Below are 23,295 nucleotides of genomic sequence, written 5' to 3'. Positions count from 1 at the left end.
GATTTACTTGCAGGTCAGCCCCAGCTCCCAAGGAAGAAAAGAGGGTTCCAGATGAAAAGGAAATGTGGGAGATCTTAATGAAAGCAGATAAGAAGGACTATGAGAAAATCTGCATGGAGCATGGATTCACTGACTTTAGAGGAATGCTGAAACGCTTAAAAGAAATGAAGAAAAAAGTAGAAACTGAGGTAGGAGGGTAATAAGGAATGGCTCTGGAGTATGCCATAGAGTAGCAAACAGTGTTCAAGGAGGAAGAACAATATATTAGCCAGTGTATTCGTTCAAACAAACTGAGAGTTAAAATCATGGAGGAGCAACAAAAATAGTTGTGCTCTTACAATATAGCAGTTGAAAACAAGGACAGTGAGGATGGGGTCAGCCAACCTTGGAAATCTAAGGAAATCAAAGAAGACATTCTACAGCTGCTACATTCTTCTACCTCTGAGTCATGGACCATCACAAATGCAATGGAAAAACAAATCAATGCAACAAAGATGTGGTTTCTCAGAAGAATGCTCTGTACATTGTATATGGACAGGATAACAATGAAGAAGTTCTACAAAGATCAAAAACTGTAGTTGGGAAAATTCTTGAAGAAAAAAATAGTAAGGCATCTAGAGTGAAATGGATCCATTAGGGAGATGCAGCATGGATAGGTCCTGTTTGACAAATTTACTGGAGTATTTTGAGGATATAATGAGAGCGGTAGATAGAGGGGAGCAGATAGACATTTGTTTACCTGAATTTCCAGAAGGCGTCCAATAAGATTCTGCATAAAAGACTTGTACAGAAGATAAGGATGCATGAAATTGGGGGTGATGTATTAGCATGGATAGAGGATTGGTTAACCAATAGAAAGCAGAGTTGGGGTGATGTATTAGCATGGATAGAGGATTGGTTAACCAATAGAAAGCAGAGTTGGGGTGCAGGGGTCTTTTTCTGGTTGGCATTCAGTGGTGATTGGGGGGCTGCATGGGTCAGTAACTGTTCACAGCACACATAAATTATCTGGAAGAGGGGACAGAGTGTAGTATATCTAAGCTTGCTGATGAAACTAAATTGAGTGGAAAATCAAATTGTGTATAGGATATGGAGAGCCTGCACAGAGATATAGATCAGTTAAGTGAGTAGGCAAGGGTTTGGCAAATGGAGTGAAATGTTGGCAAATGTGAGGTTATCCAATTTGAAAGTCAGAATATTATTTAAATGGAAAGCAATTGCAGCATGCTGATGCGCTGAAGGACTTGGGAGTTCTTGGGCATGAATCTCAAAAGGTTTGTTTGCAGGTGCAGACAATCAAGAAGGCAAATGGCATGTTGGCCTTCATTGCTCGAGGGATTGAAATTAAGAGCAGGGAGGTTATGCTGCAACTGTACAAGGTACTGGTGAGACAGCATCTGGAGATTTCCAGTTGCAACTAAATATTCTAATGTATCTCTTTGCATGATGTGTCCAAAGAATTTTTGATTGCTCTTTTCTGTTTCTTTAAAGTAATATACATTTTGTTTTTGTTCTTTGTAGAACTTCTTCATTTGTTATCCTGTCTGCATATGATATGCATAGCATTCTTCTAAGAAACCACATCTCTGCTGCATTGATGCTTTTTTTCCATTGCATTTGTGATGGTCCATGACTCGCAGCCATACGTCAATATAGGTAGAATGTAGCAACTGAGAGTTCTGAGGCAGATGTCAATTGCTATTTTCTTGTTCGTTAGTATGTTTCTCATTTCTTTAAATGCTGTTCTTGCCATTGCTATTCTTGCTTTTATATCTATTTCACATTTGCCATGATCCAAAGTACTTGAAATTGTGAACTTGTTTCAGGATTTCATTTTCCAATACAATTGTACAATTTGGAATATCAGGTTTACTATCTACATAGTAAGGGGTTTGAGGGATATGGAGAAAAGGCTTTTGATGCAGAGAAATTTTTTTTTTACTATCTACTCTATTAATACCTCTCATAACTTTGTACATTTCTATTGGTCTCCACTCAGCCTCTTCAGCTCCTAAGAAAATAATCTCTGTTTTATCCCGACTCTCTTCATAATTGAGACATTCCATACCAGGCAACATCCTGGTGAAACTCTTGAACGCCCTCTTCAGAGCCATCACACCATTCCTATAGTATGGTAACAAGAGCTGCATACACTATTCCAACTGTATCCTAATCAATGTTGTATTAAATACCTTCCAATTTTTAAATGTTGTGCTCTGGCTAATGAAGGTAAACATGCTAGATGCCTTCCTCAATACCCTGCCCTCCTCTAGAAGTACACCAAGGTTTATTTGTTCATCAATATTCCTTTGGGACTGACCATTCATGATATATGTCCTCTTGTTATTATATTTTCCCATAAATATGGAATAGTAGGGGTAGCATTTCAGTTAGCACAGCATTATTACAATATCAGCGATCTGGGTTCAAATTTATCTTTAAGGAGTTTGTACTTTCTCCTGTGATTGTGTGGGTTTTCTTTGGGACTCCGCTTTTCTTCCATGTTCCAAAGACATATGGGCTAGTATGTTAATTGGTCACATGGGTGTAATTGGGTGGCACAAGCTCATGGGCTGTTACAGTACTGAATGAATAAATTAAAATTAAACATCTCCTCCACATTCTCCATCAGTACCACAGGGTTGTGTTCTTAACCCCCTGCTCTACTCACTTTACACTTATGATTATGTGACTCAGTGCGACAATAACACCATCCACAAGTTTACTAGTGGGTCGTATAAACGAGGATGATGAGTCAGTATTCAGGATGGAAATTGAAAACTTGGCAGAATGGTGTACTGATAATAACCTCACACTCAATATCAGCAAAACCAAGGAGCATTGTGGAGTTTAGGAGGGGAAAGCCAGAGGTACATGATCTAGTGATCATCGGGGAACCAGAGGTGGAGAAGGTAAGCAAATTTAAATTCCTGGCTGTCACAAATTTGGAGGACCTTTCATGGACCCAACACATGAATGTCATGTCAGTGCCTCTATTTTCTCAGATTACCATAAATATTCGAGTATAATGCAAAAACAATTCCCTCTTTTTCCCCTCAAAAGTAGGGGGGGTCACATGATTCACAGGACTAAATTTTTTTTTTAATTTCTGCAACTCGCCACTTGGGCCAGAGAGATGCCACCACAACTCAAGCGGGTGAAGGGAGGGTAGGGGGTCGTGAGAGATGGCAACGCGACTGGGGCGAGCAGCCAGTGAGTCAGCAGCGCGACTCAGGCAGGTGAGGGAAGGGGGGGTCGTATTATACATGGGGGTAAAAATTTTCCCCTTTTTTCCCTCAAAAATGGGGGGAGGGGGAAATCACATTATATACAGAACACATTATACACGAATATTTACAGAATGTGGTGGAAAGTGTGCTGATCAGCTGGTCTGGTATGGGGGCACCAATACCTCTGAGTGGAAAGCCATGCAAAAGGTAGTGGACATAGCCCAATACATTACAAGCAAAAATCTCCCCACCATCAATAAAATCTACATAGAACGCTGCCTTCGGAGAACAGCATCAATTATCAAGGATCCACTCCTCCAGGACATGGTCTGTTCTCATTGCTTTCATCAGGTATCACAATACTCACCCACCAGGTTCAGGAACATTTGCTACCCCTCCATCGTCAGACTTCTAAACAACAAGCTTAGTCAGAGACTCATTACTTTGCATATTTATTATAATTTATTTTCTGTATTGCACCATCAGTTTGTTTGCATTTCTTTCCTTGTTTACATTTCTCTCTTTTGTGTGTATATATATTTTCTGGAGTACTGGTTTTTGCACGACTGATTAATAGAAATGTTGCCGGTCCCACAGGTAAGAGAATATCAGGGTTTTGTGTGATTTCATATATGCACTCTGACAATAAATTTGAACTTTGACCTTTGACTAAATATGGCGAATGCTCATTACACAACAACTGAGCTCGGGGTTGCCTACTGATGCACTGGATAAAGAACTTTACTTTGCAATATATGGTAAACCTAAACTTTGAAAATCCAGTCCTCCAACAACCACATTTTCTTTATCTTGATGAATATGTGTAGGACATGTGACATATGCTCTCTTTTTCCCTCTCTGACAGGCAGTGAAAGTTTTAAAGCCATTGGAAGATATGGATGGAAAAGCTGACTCAACAGTTACTTTTGAGACAATTATGGAACTGAAGGATCCCAATATTAAGATGCAGTGGTTCAAGGTGGGGCAGGGTTACTGGGTGTTTATTAGCATTGCCAGTGAGTATTTCAAGTAAGCTGATAATCATGTTTCAGAATGTCACATTATGCATCGCTACTGCAGTACCAGTGAGTTAATTGTGTGGTATTGAGCAATAAATACTGAATATTCAGGCCCGATAAGAGAACCATCAACATTTCTCTTTCTAAGGATGCCCGAAACTCTTAAAACTTGGACATTATTTCATTTTAGTAGTAGCTTAGCACTTTTTGATGTATAATTATGCAATCTCCAATACAGCACTATAAAGTCCCTTCTTCATGCAAGGTATCCCTTATATATACCATTAAAATACTTTTTGTGGCTCTTGTGATAATCTGCAGCAAATAAATCAAATCTCTGATTGGAAATGTTTTAAGAAAGGTTTTAGTGTTAAAATTTAAAATAAGAAGACTGCAACATGGAAGAAACCTGCAGCTGAAATATTTTCTCTGCTCTTATTTTGTATTTAAGAGTTCTATTCATATTATCTTCAAAATAGATTTTTCCCTGAAGAATTATTTTTGATGCCTGTGTTCGGTTTTTACCAAGAAGTTCATCTTCATTTGGGATGGCACGGTTAGTGTAGCAGTTAGCCCAATCCAGCGCTGTCTGTAAGGAATTTGTATGTTCTCCCAGTGTCTGCGTGGGCTTTTCCTGGGTGCTCTGGTTTCCTCCCACTGTTCAAAACAAAATGTACCGAGGTTGTAGGTTAATTGGGTGTAATTGGCCAGCATAGGCTCTTATGTCAAAATGGCCTGTTACCATGCTGTATGTCTACATTTGAAAATTCATGTTTTAATCTAGACAGTATATTACAGCAGAGATATACTGTCCATTTAAACAAAAGTTACTCCTGAGTTCCCATTGGCAGCGATACTACAAAGTCAAAAGAAGCTGATTCTCACATTTATTGAAACCAATATTCCCACTACCTGTGTATAAACTGGAATTAGCATAAACATCAACTTTTAGTATTTTGCACACTTGAATAGTTTTGGAATACAGTCCTATTTCCTCAGAATTGCTCAAAATCAATTCTAATGTTAATGGAAATCATCTGGTGACCTCATACTGCAGGCTGCATTAGTACATAGCTCCCGTGGCTCAGGTGCAAAGGACAACATGTATCTCTGAAGCTGAAGTAACCATAGAACACTTAAGCACAGAAACAGGCCCTTTGGCCCATCTAATTTATGCTGAACAAATTTTATGGTTTGTCCCATTGACCTGCACCCAGAGCATAGCCCTCCATACCCCTCCCAACCATCATCTATCCAAATTTATCTTAAATGTTGACATTGAACCTGCATCCCCCACTTCTGTTGGCAGCTTGTTTCACACTCTCACCACCAGTGAAGAAGTTCCCACTAATGTTCACCTAAGCTTAGAGGAAAACACCTGTTTGAATTAACCCTATCTATACTCCTAATTTTAAATACTTCCATCTAATCTCCCTTTATTTTTCTAATGTTACAGGAAATAAAGTTCTACACTGTTCAACCCCTCCCTATAAGTCTTCTCTTCAGGTTTCAGCATCTTTGTAAATTTTCTCTACCCTCTTTCAATTTTATTGAGATATTTCCTGTAGTAGGGTGACTAAATCTGCACACAATATTCCAAACTTGGCCTCACCAATATCTGATACAATGTCAACATAGCATCCCAACTCCTGTAATTAATACTTTGATTTATGAAGTCAATGTGCCAAAATCTCTCTTCATGATCCTATCTACCTGTGGCATCACTTTCAAGGGATTGTGTATTTATTCCCAGATCCTTCTGTTGTTCCTCACACTGCAGTGTCCTATCATTTACTGCGTAAGCCCTACCATGCTTTGTCCTCCCACACTTGTCTTCATTAAATTTGTTCTGCCATTTTTCAGCATTTTTTTCCAGCTGGTCCAGCCTTCATAGCTCTCCACTGTACCTCCAATCTTTGTGTCATTTGCAAATTTGAAGGTTCAACTTACCATATTATTTTCAGTACTGGGAACAATGCAGAGAAACATGAGATGAATAATAGCATTGCAGGAATGTAACACTGAAATGGGAAAAACATAGCAATGATGGTAATGAAAGGAAATGAATGGCAGTGAAGAATGGAAAATGGATAGCAATAGATGGTGAGATGTCTACAATGGTAGTAGTTTCTAAGGGGAGCAATTGTACAAATCAATGGCTTGTGGATTCCATTTATGTATATTTGGTAAGCTTCAAACTGTTGTGGTGGGGCTTGGAGGAAATCATGAGCAAATGGTCATGGATCTCAGACTCACTGTTTTCCACTGTTGCTTCTGCTATCGCATAATAATTATAGGTCTGTGAGGTGTTGTAGAATTGGATAGCATATAATATCTGAACTCAGTCTCGAAGGGCCAGTGATGAGGGAGAACGTAAAAACAGCTAACATTCCATGGTAAAATATACCCAATTTTCATTCCAACCATAACTCTGTTGAATAACTTAGGAACAATCATTAGGGTTGGCTTGGTTAGCATAACGGTTAGCACAATGCTGTTACAGCGTCAGCAATCAGGACTGGGGTTCAAATCCTGCGCTGTCTGTAAGCAGTTGGTATGTTCTCCTTATATCTATAGGTTTCCTCTAGGTGCTCCGGTTTACTCCCACCATTCAAAACGTACTGGGGGTTGTAGGTTAATTGAGTATAATTTGGCAGCATGGGGTCACAGGCCAAAATGGCCTGTTACCATGCTGTATGTTTAAATTTTAAATTCTAAATTAAAAATTCAATATAACCTTACTTCTGGAAAATTACTTTCTCTGAAATACAGGTAATATAGCCAGAAACTAGTATAGCAGAATTATTCCTAATATTATTTATTTTTGTTCTTTTAGTTTAATGTGAAAATCTGGTAGGATTTTTGTTTGTGACAGAAAAATTCCTTCAATTCAAAATATTTTATGCTGAATTGATGTTTTATTTCAGTATGTGCAACTGTTTATCCTTCCATTTATAATCTTCAGCCAACAAACAGCATGCTCTGCTTCATTTTAGTTAATTTTTGTCTTCTGTGGTTCTCACTGTAATGCTTGCTCATCAAAATTATATTTGGATGATTTCATTGTACAAAAGGGCACATGAATGGCAAACAGGCTAATTCTCAATTGGATATAAAATGCAACTACAGCACGCGTTAAACCTTACAGAGCGCCTAGTAAGAATAACTGGGTGAATTTGGCTAATATCCTCCCAATGTTTTACAGTCGTTTTGGTGGAACATATTACGTTATCATGAGAAATGGCACAAATAGTATTTATACAATTTGCCTTCTTCCTCCAAAGTTCTGGCAGATAAGTGTGATTATCTTTGCAAAAATACAGCTTTCAACTCCCACTATGTCTGCACAGTGGACTTAGCTAATCTAAGATATATGAGCTCAACAGGAGAAAGGGTTATTCACAAAAAAGAGAGAAAAGATTGTTAGGCCAGCAATTATATATCACTGGAAATCAGACTGAAGGAATATTGGACCAGATTATTTTGAATATAAATATGTTTTATGGAGTACTAATCTGTGCAAGGTTGAAGATATAACTGTAAACGGGTTGTGTTTCATTAGTTGACTTTCAGCAGGGATTCAATGTTAGTCTTGGAGAAGAGATGAGAAAATGCAATCAATCACAGTTTTTGCTTCTGATCACTTTCCAGTAGCTCTTGGTGCTACACTCAGCAGATATATGAATGGGGTATGCTCTATAATAATATAGCTTGCTGTTTATTTATGACTTCATGTACTTGTTCCCTTGTGTGTATTTTACAGTATCAAATGTACATTGAATCATTATTTCAATGAAAAAAAACATCTGTGTGATTTTCAAATAGTTAACAATGTGTGGTTTTTATCTGTGTTTGTTACAGGATGGTGAGCCAATAAGGACACAATTCTCACTGGGAAAGTTTGAAATCAAACAAGTGGGAACAAAGTATATGCTTTCTGTAAAAAACTTGACTCAGAAAGATTCTGGCCAATACACCTTGCAAGTTGGAGACAAAAAATTCACTGTCAACCTAAATGTGAAAGGTACAGATACAGAAACCATTTCTTTTTCATGAGAGTTTGTAAAGCTGTTCAGTGCTTGTTAGTTAAAAGCTGGTGATTACACCATCTCCATATGGATTGTCACTAACAACTGCTTCCAGAGATAGGAGGTTAGGAGAGGAATGTTTCCCCTCCAGATTTTCATGCTCTTCAGCTTAGTTACTGCCTCAAAGAATTATATGGAAAGACAGTGAAATGGAGTCAGTTGGTCTCATTCCCCATATTGAAGTCTGCTTTCCCTAAAGTCTTTCTTCCACCGACCCTGCTTCTTAGACCTCAATTCTCTGATACTGGCTCAATTATGATCTGTAGTCACCTTTCAGATGAAAGGTTGTGGGTGCAACTTGCACTTCTTGGTGAAATGTTAAATTGACCCTCATTCCGTCCTCAAGTCATTAGTGATTATTTGAAGAAAAAACATGGCAGTTATTTCTGCTATCTGAACCAATATTTATCCCAAGTCACTAAATCAGGATTTCTGGCCATCATCAATAATGCTGTTTGTGGAACAATGGTGACTAAATTTCAATATTTTTCATAATGTTTTTATTTTTATTTGGACATTGTTGGAATGAATAGCACATATTACATACCCTTGTTTGCTTTTGAGAAACTGGCAATGAATGACTGTTGTTCCCCTAATATGTAGCATTTAGCTTGACAGATGCAACATGATAACAAGCTCTTCTGGGCCACATAATACACCCATGTGACCAATCATCCCACCATCCACCTACCTTTTCGGAACAAGGGAGGGAACTGAAGCACCCAGAGGAAACCCATGTGGACTTGAGCAGAACGTACAAGCACCTGAGACAGCGCCAAATTGGAACCTGGGCCGTTGGTGCTGTAATAGTGTTGTGCTAATGACTACGATGAAGGCATTTTCACAATGCTGTTAAATTCCAGAATTTAGATCAGGGTCAGCAAAATATTTCCAAATCAGGATGACTAAACTCCAACACCAATATTAATTTGTGCAAAATGTGGCACTAGCCAATAGAAAGAATAATTCTCCTCGATGCCCACTGATTTTGATATTTCAAAGACTACTTGTCAGTCAAAAGTTGATCTGTTGAGGGCAGCAACCTCTGGGATTCATGTCTGTGTTTGAACCAGGATGAGGCCTGAAGCCAAACACACTAGTGAAATCCAAGCTACATATCTGTGAGCAGTTTATAAGTGAGTAAATGCTACTTCAAAGCATTGCTGAAAATGGCATCTATCTCTTTGCTGATTTATTGAGAATTTACTGGGTGGCAATTAGACAGTTTAAATTTGTCCTTTTTTTTTTGTTAATCAGTCGTGCCTGGGCACCTGGATATTCTTCCGTTGTTGGATGGACGTCATGTAGGATCTTTTGCATCTGTACTTGGCCAAAGGCATGTCTATTCTGAAGTTTACATCTTCAGTACCAATGATCGGTCACAATTGCTTTTTGGAGATTCATTTGGCTGAGAACCAGGTTCTGTGATAATAGGGATCTTAGCAGAAACCCAAAATAGATTATCTGTTCACCACTTCTGGTAGAATATGATTGCCAGTGTTACAGACTTGTATTTAGTACTCAGATAATGGCCTGGCCCTTGTTGAAAATGCATGTATTCTTGAAGCCTTTTCCTCCCAGTCATTTCTCAACTGTCCACCACTATTTCCATCCTTATGTGCTCAAGGTTTTGATCTGATCCAGTGGTGGTGAGTTTGTGTAGCTTTAATATTTCATACAATTGTTGCTATTTAGCAAGCATGTAGTCCCATATTGCAGCTTTGCATGGCTGGTATCTCATCATTTTTCAGTGTGCCTGTTGCCTTAATTGAGCCAGATTTGATTCCATGGTTTAATAGTGAGCGTAAAGTGATGGATATTCTGGGCAATGAGAACTCTACTGATGTATATTTCTGATGTTGCATAAGGTCCACAATGTCTCATAGTTGTAACTTTGAACTACGAAATCTATTTTGAATCTATTCCATTCAGCACAATTTCAGTGACAAACACAATGGACTCTATCATTGGACTTCATCTCCACAGAGACTGTATCATGGTCATCTCTGTCAATATCATAATACAGAGATGCATCAAAAATAGCTGCCTGGCATATTTAGGATTTGCTAATGTGAGAAAGGTTTTATAGAAATGTAAACCCTTGTTTTCATGAAATCTCACTGCAGCATTACCAGAATTTTGTAATTTTGCAAACCAAGGAAATGGAATGTGGTCGGATAGGTTTTATTGGGGATGGGAGCTGCCAGTGGAAGTCGATCTCTGTGGAAACACTGCATGCTAAAGACAATGAAACTATCATCATCTAGAAGAAAGTTTGAGGATTGCACCGAGGAGCTTTAGAAGCATGAATATCGTAAAGTTAAGCAAGCTTCTTGATAGGTCTCCTTTCAGACACAATCTTTTGATGTGTGCTTTCAATCCAAGGCAGCAGGGTTTAGACCCATGGTAATTTCATTGTTTGTCTCAGTCCTTAATTTTCCACCTGCTTTGGTTCATATGATTGTTTTTTCTAATTATTTCTTCTCAGCTAAAGCACCACATGTAGGTGAAATACTAAAACTTTGGAGGGAAAAAGCTGTTGTTCAATGAACTCTCTATGATGGCTATCAGGCCAATTTATTTTGCATGATCATACTCAAAATGTTTCACTTTATTAAATGCACGTTGTCAATGTCACCATTTGTTTTCATTGGAATCAGTATCAGAATCAGGATTTATTGTCCTGAACAAGTCATAAAATTTGGTGTTTTGTGGCAGCGTCATAGTGTAAACATTCATATTAAAACCATCTTATGATGTTACTATATAAAAAATAATAGTTCATAAAATGTAAGGTTGTGTCTTTTGGTTCATTGATTATTCAGGAATCTGATGGCAGCGGGGAAGAAGCTGTCCTTGTGCCGGAAAGAAAGAATAATTATAGCTCTTTGTAGTCTTGATTTCCTTATAATTTCTTGGATAAAATGGAAATAAAATCAAAATTGCAGATTTAAAATAAAGGCAAAGTTACTGAATGAATGAAGCCTTCAGTCCTGTGGATGTACATTACTATCTGTAGCTTAGCTGTTCAACAGCCTGATTCTCTTCCTCTACAACTTGAGATTGATTTTAAATTAATTTTCTTATAGATGAGCCACTTAGGTTTGGAGTGAAGCTGAAACCTATAAAGGTGGTGGAGAGACAAACGGGGACCTTTGAGTGCCGTCTCAGTAAGAAAGTACCAAATGTCTGCTGGAAGTTTCGAGGTATTGAGTTGAAGCGAGATGACAAACATGATATCATTGTGTCTGAGGATGGCCTGACACACACCTTGAAAATCAAAGATGTTCGACCATGTGACATTGGTGAATACAGCTTTTCTGCAGGAGACCAAATCTCTTCATCTGAACTGATGATTGACCGTAAGTTTTATCTAAGTGATCAAAGAGGTCAGGTGGAATGTCTTAGAAGTGAAAGCCATTGCCGCAGATATGCCTATATCCTCTTTGAGGATGGTGGCTTTAGTGAGGGTTGCAAGTAGTACTGTCCAGAAACTTCTTTTGAAACTGATAAATTCTGACTCTTATTTTAGGACTGGTAAAGTGTGGATTTATTTAATTCAGTCATAGTTAATTTACACAGACACACAGACACACACGCACACACACACACACACACACACACTACACACATACACACCACACACGCATACACACCACACACACACACATACACACACACACACACACACACACACACACACACACACACACACACACACATATTGGGATTGGATCAGTAAGGCTAAACTAATTGAATTTGTCTTGGACTGATCAATCAAGCCTACAAACCAAAAATCATTTTTAAATAATGACTTTCTTTTAATCCTCTTAATTATGATATCTCCACTGTTATGAATGGAGTTGCTAGAGCAAGATCTCTAATCATGTTTCCTACCACAAGCCAGTGTGGTTCACTATAGAAGTATCATTATCATGGAGCACAAGCAGTCTCGGCTGAAAAATTTTCTACATTACTTGGCTGACTTTTTGAACTTTTAAAAATTTATATTTTGACATACAGTACGGTAACAGGCCATTTTAGCCCACGTGCCTGTACTGCCCAAATACACTTAATTGACCTACATCCCCGATGTTCAGATGGTGGGAGTAAACCAGAGCCCCTGGGGAAAAGCCATGGAGACACGGGAAGAAAGTACAAACTCCTAACAGACGGCGCAGGATTTGAACCCTGGCCTCGATCGCTGGCGCTGTAAAGGTGTTGTGCTAATTGCTACACCAGCTGTGCTGTCCTTGTACCTGATTACCTCAGCATAATTTTCAGATCTCCTCATGCAACAGCACATGTGCATAGTTAGCCTCCACTGTGTAATGTTTTTTCAATGTCTTTGCAAGAAAGTTTTGCTAGTAATACCATGCATGTACACAGCTGATTTTGTACTAATTGAAACAATACAAGACCTAATCATGTAAGCACATCACCGTTAGAAGATGATCTGGAGATTTTTGGTTATAAAACTGAAATTGATGATCTGCAGAGGAAGGAACAGGCCTACAGGTTTGTGGTTACTAAGCTTTCCACTATGGTTGCTCCAAACAGTTGCACAATTGAGAATGCACTTAGATAAACAGGTTATCTACAGAATTCAGAAAGTATGCTACTACCATGGTCCTGATGCAAACAATCCAAGTGCCAAGTATCATCAAAGAGGCTTATTATTCTGGTTATGATACATACTGTGGAAGCATGTGCACAGTTATTGTCTGCTGACGTTCTTCCTGACTGGTTAACTGATCTTGCTCCTTTGCCTTGTCCTTCATTTTACTGGCCTTTAAGCATGAACTTTCTTTCATTATAGTCACATTATGGAACAAACATCTGACGAAGACTTTGTTGTCCTTTCCAACTAGTGGTGAAAGGTTACCTTGTATTATTGCAGGTACCAGCTTGATGGCATTGTCCAGTAGCCTCAGGTTAGCCCTTTGGAACTAATTTGTGTTCACTTGCAATTGCGAAATTCAGGACCAGAGAATGGAGCCATAGAAGTAAGGAAATGCTTTTGAATCCTGAGGGTGTCCCACTAAAAGATTGGAAATATGTTAGATCATGTGGCCCACCTGAGAATAAATGTCAGACCAATTTCAAATTTCTATGGCCAATTCTTAAATTGGCATCTTCATGAAGCACTTTTTTTAATTTAATGAAAACATTTTCTTTCTGAGAGTTCTCAGTTTGGAGAATAACTTGTTTCCATTCCTCTTCTGTTGATTGTAAGATGGGATCCATAAATTATGCCATAGAATGGGGTAGTAAATGCTTAATAGGATAGTCAAGTGGGTCTGGGAGTGTCATATGCACCTTCCTTCTTCTTTGGCTTGGCTTCGCGGACGAAGATTTATGGAGGGGGTAAAAAGTCCACGTCAGCTGCAGGCTCGTTTGTGGCTGACAAGTCCGATGCGGGACAGGCAGACACGATTGCAGCAGTTGCAAGGGAAAATTGGTTGGTTGGGGTTGGGTGTTGGGTTTTTCCTCCTTTGCCTTTTGTCAGTGAGGTGGGCTCTGCGGTCTTCTTCAAAGGAGATTGCTGCCCGCCAAACTGTGAGGCGCCAAGATGCACGGTTTGAGGCGTTATCAGCCCACTGGCGGTGGTCAATGTGGCAGGCACCAAGAGATTTCTTTAGGCAGTCTTTGTACCTTTTATTTGGTGCACCTCTGTCACGGTGGCCAGTGGAGAGCTCGCCATATAATACGATCTTGGGAAGGCGATGGTCCTCCATTCTGGAGACGTGACCCATCCAGTGCAGCTGGAACTTCAGCAGCGTGGACTCGATGCTGTCGACCTCTGCCATCTCGAGTACTTCGACGTTAGGGGTGTAAGCGCTCCAATGGATGTTGAGGATGGAGCGGAGACAACGCTGGTGGAAGCGTTCTAGGAGCCGTAGGTGGTGCCGGTAGAGGACCCATGATTCGGAGCCGAACAGGAGTGTGGGTATGACAACGGCTCTGTATACGCTTATCTTTGTGAGGTTTTTCAGTTGGTTGTTTTTCCAGACTCTTTTGTGTAGTCTTCCAAAGGCGCTATTTGCCTTGGCGAGTCTGTTGTCTATCTCATTGTCGATCCTTGCATCTGATGAAATGGTGCAGCCGAGATAGGTAAACTGGTTGACCGTTTTGAGTTTTGTGTGCCGGATGGAGATGTGGGGGGGCTGGTAGTCATGGTGGGGAGCTGGCTGATGGAGGACCTCAGTTTTCTTCAGGCTGACTTCCAGGCCAAACATTTTGGCAGTTTCCGCAAAGCAGGACGTCAAGCGCTGAAGAGCTGGCTCTGAATGGGCAACTAAAGCGGCATCATCTGCAAAGAGTAGTTCACGGAGTAGTTCACGCTCCTCAGCGACAAGATCTCCATCCTCAACCGATGGTCAGAACACTTCCAATCTCTTTTCAGTGCCAACCGCTCAGTCCAAGATTCCGCCCTGCTCCAGCTCCCTCAACAGCCCCTAAGGCTAGAGCTGGATGAGGTTCCCACCCTGGATGAGACATATAAGGCAATCGAACAACTGAAAAGTGGCAAAGCAGCAGGTATGGATGGAATCCCCCCAGAAGTCTGGAAGGCTGGCGGCAAAACTCTGCATGCCAAACTGCATGAGTTTTTCAAGCTTTGTTGGGACCAAGGTAAACTGCCTCAGGATCTTCGTGATGCCACCATCATCACCCTGTACAAAAACAAAGGCGAGAAATCAGAAATCACGTTGCTCTCCATTGCAGGCAAAATCTTCGCTAGGATTCTACTAAATAGAATAATACCTAGTGTCGCCGAGAATATTCTCCCAGAATCACAGTGCAGCTTTCGCGCAAACAGAGGAACCACTGACATGGTCTTTGCCCTCAGACAGCTCCAAGAAAAGTGCAGTGAACAAAACAAAGGACTCTACATCACCTTTGTTGACCTCACCAAAGCCTTCGACACCGTGAGCAGGAAAGGGCTTTGGCAAATACTAGGGCACATCGGATGTCCCCCAAAGTTCCTCAACATGATTATCCAACTGCACGAAAACCATCAAGGTCGGGTCAGATACAGCAATGAGCTCTCTGAACCCTTCTCCATTAACAATGGCGTGAAGCAAGGCTGTGTTCTCGCACCAACCCTCTTTTCAATCTTCTTCAGCATGATGCTGAACCAAGCCATGAAAGACCCCAACAATGAAGACGCTGTTTACATCCGGTACCGCACGGATGGCAGTCTCTTCAATCTGAGGCGCCTGCAAGCTCACACCAAGACACAAGAGTATGCACCTTCCACAGTTTTAACAATGGGCTATGGTGTGATGAATGAACTCAAAGTTCTGAAAGGCATCTGAAAAGCCTCTTTTATTTTTAACAGTAATGGGATATGGATTTCTAGAAGTCAGTGGGAATATAAGACATTCTCAAGGACCTTGTGATTACACCCTTGAACTATTTCCTGGATCTGCCTAGTAATCTCTTGCTATAATGTAACTCAGAATTGACAACACCGTTTTTGACACTTAAGTATTTTTTTGCTTTTGCAGGGCTCCCCATCCAGTTCCCAAGTGCTTTAAAAAATGTGCGTGTAAAGGAGAAAGGTAAAGCCCGTTTGGAATGTGAACTGAGCTCCAAAGATGTTCGAATTAAATGGTTAAAGAATGGCCAAGAAATTAAGAGGTCACCAAAGTACAATATGAATCACGAAGGAAGACGTGTAGAATTGATTATTGATGATGCTGAGCTTGATGATGGTGGAGAATACACAGTTGTTGCCAAACAAGACAACGATGAACGAGAATACACCTGTTCATCTATGTTGAACGTTGTAGGTAGGAAGAATATATTTTTAAAACATTGTTATGCTCAATAAACCTTCCTTTTGTAATGAACTAAATTCACCATCCCTCGTATTGTTCACAATTCTGTTCTCTACGAATGCATTATGTGTATACAAGTATAACATTGCTTCGAATTGTAAATCACTGTTTACTCCTTCATACTTTCCTGGTAATACTTTACATGTCATTTATGGTTTGGATTTTAAAAAATCCAACTCACATTTTTATTTTTCTAAATATCTCAGTTTTATCTCTGTCTTTAATGTTTGAAATCTTTTGAGAGATCAATGTAGAATAATAATCTTTCATATTGACCCAATTCCCAGATAAAATAAGTCAAATTTCTACATTGATTTTTTTGGTAATTTTTGGCATTTTACATGTGGGATAATAATGACATTGATTTCATACCACTGCCCACTTCAAAGTTGTGCAAATCGGCAGTGTTAAAAGTGTTCTGTGTCCAAACTGTAACTGGACAGTTTATTTATTAGCAACCATTTCCTTTGACTGGGAGTAGAGTTGTGAACATAGCACATTGCAGAGGTTCTTCATGCAAAATATTGAGGAACAGGGTGAAAGTTTGAGAGTTGGGAGGAATGGATAGTTGGTTTCTTTGTAGTGGGCAGTGCTGAAGAAGGATAGAGCTAAGCTGGAAAAAAGCAGGGAAGTAAAGATCATGCTAAGGGGTCAACAGAATTACTCACCTGACACAACTTTTGAAGAAGGAAATAAAATATATGGGAAAAGCAAGGAGTGAATGCAAATTTGATGACAAAAAATCTTATTTGGAAAATGATGTGACCATATAACCATGAAGGAGAGAGGATTGTGTCAATAGTTAATGATTGAGATTTTTTTTTCTTTTCATAGTATCAATAAAAGGATAGCAACAGAAAATGCTGTAAATTATAATTTAGTACAATGTTATCTGCTCCCCCTGCACCATCAGACTCCTCAGCAACAAACTCAATCAGGGACTCATTTAAGGACTCTTGTGCACCTTATTGATTTTTTAAAAATTCTCTCTGGATGGCGCAGTTGGTTTCCTTACATTCGATATCTGTTTTACAGTTCTTTATTTGTTTTCATGTTTACGCTGTGTAGAGTTTATTTTGCACTACCAATAAGTGGTAATTGTGCCTTGCCCACAGAAAAAAAATCTCTGGGTTGTATGTGATGTCATGTATGTACTCTGACAATAAATCTGAATAAATGTGAAATCTGAAGAGAGAAATGGTCAGCGTTTAGAATTTAGATCTTCAGAACTAGCAAAATTTAAAAGTTGAAATGGGTTAAGTGCCACTGACTCAATGCAACCTTTGAACATTTTCTATTTACTTAAATTTTCCATTTATTCTCTGTATTATGCAATTTTGTTGCAAAAGGAAAATGCAGATTATATGCAGTCAGTATCAAATTAGCAGCCAAGATAAGAAGTACATTCATGAGATAATATTGCATGTAAGTGGTGTGAGCTGAAGAAAATGTGTAAAGTAGATAAAATGAGTGTTCATGCTCAGAAGATTGAGTGTGGTATTGAGACAGGGCTAATGTGCATGACTGAAAAGAATTTGATTGAGGTAGACTTGATTGGGACAATATGAGGCATTTGGAGTAGAATGCACAATTTGGATATGAAGCAAAAGTGCTGGGGAAACTCAGGAGATCCTGCAACATCCATAGGAGGCAACAATACCTACATAACCAATATTTCAGCCTGGGCCCTTTGTCAGGGTATGAGCAAAGAGCAGGAAGGTGTCTGAATAAAAAGGTGGAGGGAGAGGGAAGACGGTGGAGGGAGAAAAGCACAGGTCAACAGCTAGAGGCCATAGGTGGACATGGATGTGGGCAGGAGAGGAGAGCTGAGAATTGATCAGGGAAGAGGTTAACTCTGTGAATGGTGAGCTGGAGGAAAGGAGACCCAGGGATAGAGAGAGAGAGAGAGAGAGAGAGAGGAAAGGAGACATAGGGATAGGAAAGAAAGAGAGACAAGGGCAGAAGGGGGGCAACAGAAACTGGAGGTTGATATTAATTACTAATGATAGAGCAGACTCAAGCAGTCGAGTCGCCTAATCCTAATCCTACTCATAATTTGCATGTTTGTAGGGTAACTTTCAGTTTAATCTGATCATTCAAAAGGAGGTCTAAAGCTCCTCCATGGCACTATACTGAGAGTCCTCAGGAATTTATTCTACAGTCATCATATTAAAAGCAGAATATCTGACCATACTTATGTTTTTGGGATTTTGCCATATGAAGACTGAACATTCCATCTCTCACACCTTGACAGTGATTCTGCCTTAAAAGTACTTACTTGTAATGTGTTTTGTGGTGTTCAGAAGAATCATGAGAGATGACGTTTAATGTGTCCTTTTTTTTGTTTAATTTTCACATATTTTCAGATCGGTTTGCCACAGTAAAGAGCGGAATGACTGACATACATGCTCAGACAGGCCAACCTGCAGAGTTCTGTGTGGTACTGAATGATGAGAAAGTTGATGGAGTGTGGCTAAAGGATGGAAAAGTGGTATGTTTATGTTAGCATACAGATAATTCTACTGACTCAGTAATGATTTAGAGTAGACCCATACCTGGGTACATTGAGTTTTAGTGGTGGTTGGATGAAGAATGAATATGTAGTTTTATTCTCCCATCTATTCTGACACACCCTTGTTTGCTGGAGATTACCACCATGGTTACAGACTTCCATGCCATTTTCTCAGGAAACAGAATGTGTAACTTATCCAGAATGAAATGTTTTACATGAATATCAATATTTAAAAGTTATTGAAACATTAAAAAGAAGTACAATTAGCCTATATGAACCTGAATTCTTTGATCTTATTTTGATGGATCCTTCAACTCTGTTTCAAATTTCTGTCTGATCCCATAACCTTTGGTTTCTTTTGAGGCCAAGGTCTATTGCTTGGAGCCAAAGCTCGCTAGGTTAGAGAATTCTGAAGGTTTACAACATTTGATGAAGAGCCTTATTCTGAAACCTTGCCCTCTACTCCTAGGCTATTCAGCCAGGGAAAAAAGTGCTTCTCAACTATTTTCTGTCAGTCCCTCTCACCATCATTGAGATCACCTCCCATTCCTCTGAGAAGTTCATCCTATTGAATTTTATGGCACAATTCCTCACCACAGGAATTCACCCAATCAATCTTATTTTCCATTGACTTGCAAGATATATCAAAACTGTTCAAGGAATGCTGCTAGATGTGAACTGTCCAAAGTGTTGTACAGATACAAAATTTATTCCTTTCTCTTTACTCCATCTTCTTCTCATACACAATCTGTCTTCCTAATTTCTATCGGTACCAACCTAGCTTTCTGCATTTTGCCAATAACCACTTGAATAAATACCACTCAGAAGTGTGTATTTTTTTAAAAATGCTAGGATATATTGCTGATGTATTTATTTTATTATCAAGTGTTTGCATGTATATACATATTCCATGAAAACATTGATCATATCTGAACCAGCATATGATTCCCCATAAATTTATTGTGTTGGAATGATCTAAGTTAAGTGAAACAATTTATTTGTTTTTTATCTCTGAGATTCAATTAATTTGGAGAGCATTGCAGTCTGTTGATTGCTTCAGGACTGAGGTAAAATTGCTGGATTATTATTGCCCGCCCCCCCCCCCCCCCCATAAAAGGCATTTAAGGTGTATGCTGAATCATAATTCCTTTGTTCCATGAGAAATTGATGATTAGTCAGGAAGAGCATCATTTTTTATCTAGATCCTTGATCCATATTTCCAGAAGTACATTGTCACATTGGAGAAATGTATCTTCTTCCATGCAACTGTGATAGAGGTGCCTGCCTGAATGTTGCATACTGTCCTTGTGCTTGGGGTTTCCTCCCATGCTTACCTTTACTGCCTTTCATTCAGTGGTGTATGAAATTTCTCCTGATGTATCGGATGTTTCAACATTCTCCCATTGTAGGATATATTCTTGAAAAGTCCTACAGTATCCCAACTGAAAGATCTCCTGCAGTTTGCTGCCGATCAATCTACAAAATCTACTGACTTCAGTCCTACTCAATTCCACTCCAAGGCAACTGTCACACAGCTGAATATTGTTACTTCTTGTTATTTAAAGCCGATAAAACGTCATTTCCAGTAACTAGTCGCACAATCCTAACCATCAGGCTCCTCAATTCCTAAAACATACGTGCACTAGTATATTATGGATTTTTATTGCATTGTGTTTCAATATTTTACTCTTATTTATGTAAATTTGCTCCATGGTCCTGGAGAAATGCTAGATATGGTATCAATGACAAATAAAGGGGACTTGAACTTGACTTGTATATAGTGAGTGAATGCCTAGTCTTCTTTGTTTTATTCGAAAATTCTTCTGGTATGCATAACTATTTCTCTCAGCATAACACCATATCTTATTTATTTCAAGAAGTCAACAGATTAAGCTGTAATCTTTTTTTCTTAATATTTAGATCCATAATTATTTTTTTCTCTGTTCTACTCAGATAACGGAGACAAAAGACATTCAGATTGTGAAGCAAGGAGCAGTGCATAAATTGATTATCAATAATATTGATGATAATAGTGAAGGGAAGTATACATTCAGAGCAAAAGGAGCAGAGAGCGAGGCCACACTCTCTATTGCAGGTAATAAATGTTGAATGCTAATCAGACCATTAAAGTTAGAACAAAAGCAGAAATGCTGCAGGGCAGGTTGCATTGGTGGGGAAGAGAAACAGAACTAATATTTCAGCTTCGAGGCCCTTCATCACAACTGAAAAAAAGATGAAAGAAACAACATTAAAGTGAGAATTTATTTTCTTTACTAAAATTGAACATAAACAATCATGTTTACATTACAGAGTGAAACACAAAAATCTGCTGAAGCTGTTATTGTAGTAAAAACATAGAAATGCTGGAGGATCTCAGCAGGTCTCCCAGGTAAAGATAGACAACCAACATTGTGGGTCTGAGCCCTTCTTCGGTTGTACATCTTTACCTCCCATAGATGCTGCGAGACCTGCTGAGTTCTCCCAGCATTTGTGTGTTTGCTGACATTACAGGCAATTCTGTTTACATTACAGGCAAAGTTTAATCGTCATCATCTGAAGATTATCTGATATCAAATCTGTTTAACTTTGATTCCACTTTTCCTGAACAGTGAGAAAACCAAATGTCATAAGTGGAACATAAATAAATGTAAAATTCTCTATTAGTTGCCCTTCCTGCCTGTGCTCCCTTGTAAATTATGTTTTCTTGTGCTGAAAGAGGCCTAGATATTTAACTTTGAAGAAGCACCAATGGATAGTTGGTGTAAAAACTTGAATTATTTTGTCTTTTTCTGCTTTTGCAGATCCACCTGTTATTGATTCCGATATACTTGCAGCACTAGCGAAGGATCCAATCACTGTAAAGGCAGGACACACGGCAACAATTAAGATCCCATTTAAAGGGAAACCCATGCCCAAAATTACGTGGATCAAAGATGGAATTGAGGTTTTTGAAGATGATAGAACAGAAATAGAGAAGAGTCCTACGCAGACTGTATTAGTTCTAAAACACTGTGTAAGGGAGGACAGCGGGAATGTCACATTAAAACTTAAAAGTGATTGTGGGTCTGCTTCAGCAAATCTACAGCTAAATGTCATTGGTAAGTTAATAAAAGATTTGTGTGCTTTCCTGTCATCTTCCTTTTCTTTCTCTCCAACCTGCATTTATCAACACCCTCCCCAACAACCTCTTGAGAATACATTCACCAGAAACACTGTTGTATGCCAAGAAGCCTATTCACCACCACCTTGTCAGGATTAGTTAGAATAGATGTTGGCCTTGCCAGATCCTGAAAATTAAATAACCAACAACTATACAAATGACTTGTGCTTCACAACCAAGTGGAAGTAATCGTCCAGCAGCATTACAATATGAGATATTTTTGTTGTTTTGTCAGCAAAATTATCCTGCTTTTCCATTTACTTCTTCAGATAGACCCAAACCTCCTCATGGAAAAGTGGAATTCCTGGAACACACTGGAAAATGTATTTCAATGAAATGGAAAGCACCTCGTGATAATGGGGGAAAACCAATCACGGGCTTTATCATCGAAAAGAAACTTGTTGGAAAGAAATCTTGGATCAAGGTTGGTGAGGTTGATGGCAACACCACAACCTTCTCCACTAGTAAGATTGAGGAAGGAAAGGCATATCAGTTCCGAATCCGGGCAGTAAATTCTGAAGGAGTGAGTGATCCTCTGGATTCTGATGAGGTCTTTGCTGGTGAACCAATTGGTAAGTGTGACTGTTCAGTTTGCCATGCACAATTAATGACAGAATATAGAATATGGAAGCTTAAAGCATGGAAATAAAACTATCCTAATTAATGGGACTAGCTTCTCTCTGTATGAAAGGTTTATTTGCTGTTTTTGTTCAGCGGTATGTGGGGGAATTTAAATGTACTTACCTTTGGAGGCCGCCTCTACGGGATCCTATTGTCTGATCATTTGGCCGATAGCCCTGTACAGGTTTTAAATTGTCTGTAGAAGGAGCCGGTGGTGTTTTTCTAACATCAGTGAACCACAGAGGGTCGTGACCTCAGACCAGTTAAACAAGAAAATCTGCAGATGCTGGGGTTGAGTGCAATACAAAAAAGGGCAAGAAGAACTCAACAGGTCACGCAGCACACATTGAAAGTAAAAGGAAATCAAAGTTTCGAGCCTGACCCCTTTGTCAGAAATCTGGAAAAACACATAGACACCTGAATAAAAAGGTAAGGGGAGGAGATAGGAGGAGGAAGGAAGGGTGGGGAGAAGCACAGACTAACAGTTGAGGTAATAGGTAGATATAGGTGTAGAGTAGGAGAGAAAGAAATGAAAAGTGATAAAGGAAGATGCCAGAGAGCTAAGGAAGTTAGCTCTCTGATAGGAGAAGGAAGGGGATGGGCAACTGGAGGAAAGAAGTCAGAGGATAGGGAAAGAGAGATCAGGGGAGGTGATGAATGGAAATTGGAGGTCAATATTGATGCCCTCTGATTGGAGTGTTCGAGACGGAATACAAGGTGTTGTTTCTCCAATTTACGGTTGCCTCTTTTTGACAGACATGTCACTGTAGCAATGGTGTGTGGAATTAAAATGGTTGACCACTGGAAGGTTCTTGCTGCTG

At 39.3% G+C, this 23,295-nt stretch overlaps 1 protein-coding gene across 1 annotated transcript in view; it reads left to right on the top strand.

The window, feature by feature from the left end:
• Positions 1–23,295, top strand: part of LOC138742608 (immunoglobulin superfamily member 22-like) — a 64,778-nt gene that overhangs the window by 21,081 nt on the left and 20,402 nt on the right. The window contains exons 7-15 of the mRNA XM_069897258.1: positions 14–188; positions 4,096–4,209; positions 8,111–8,273; positions 11,427–11,699; positions 15,849–16,133; positions 18,548–18,672; positions 20,647–20,788; positions 21,495–21,791; positions 22,123–22,425. Of these exons, the coding sequence (XP_069753359.1) occupies positions 14–188; positions 4,096–4,209; positions 8,111–8,273; positions 11,427–11,699; positions 15,849–16,133; positions 18,548–18,672; positions 20,647–20,788; positions 21,495–21,791; positions 22,123–22,425 (1,877 nt within the window). The remainder of the gene's footprint in view (positions 1–13; positions 189–4,095; positions 4,210–8,110; positions 8,274–11,426; positions 11,700–15,848; positions 16,134–18,547; positions 18,673–20,646; positions 20,789–21,494; positions 21,792–22,122; positions 22,426–23,295) is intronic.

Source organism: Narcine bancroftii, chromosome 1, assembly GCF_036971445.1.
Source record: "Narcine bancroftii isolate sNarBan1 chromosome 1, sNarBan1.hap1, whole genome shotgun sequence".
Lineage (NCBI taxonomy): Eukaryota > Metazoa > Chordata > Chondrichthyes > Torpediniformes > Narcinidae > Narcine > Narcine bancroftii.
The sequence above is the reverse complement of the archived record's forward strand: the minus strand, read 5'-3'. Positions and strand labels throughout refer to the sequence as shown.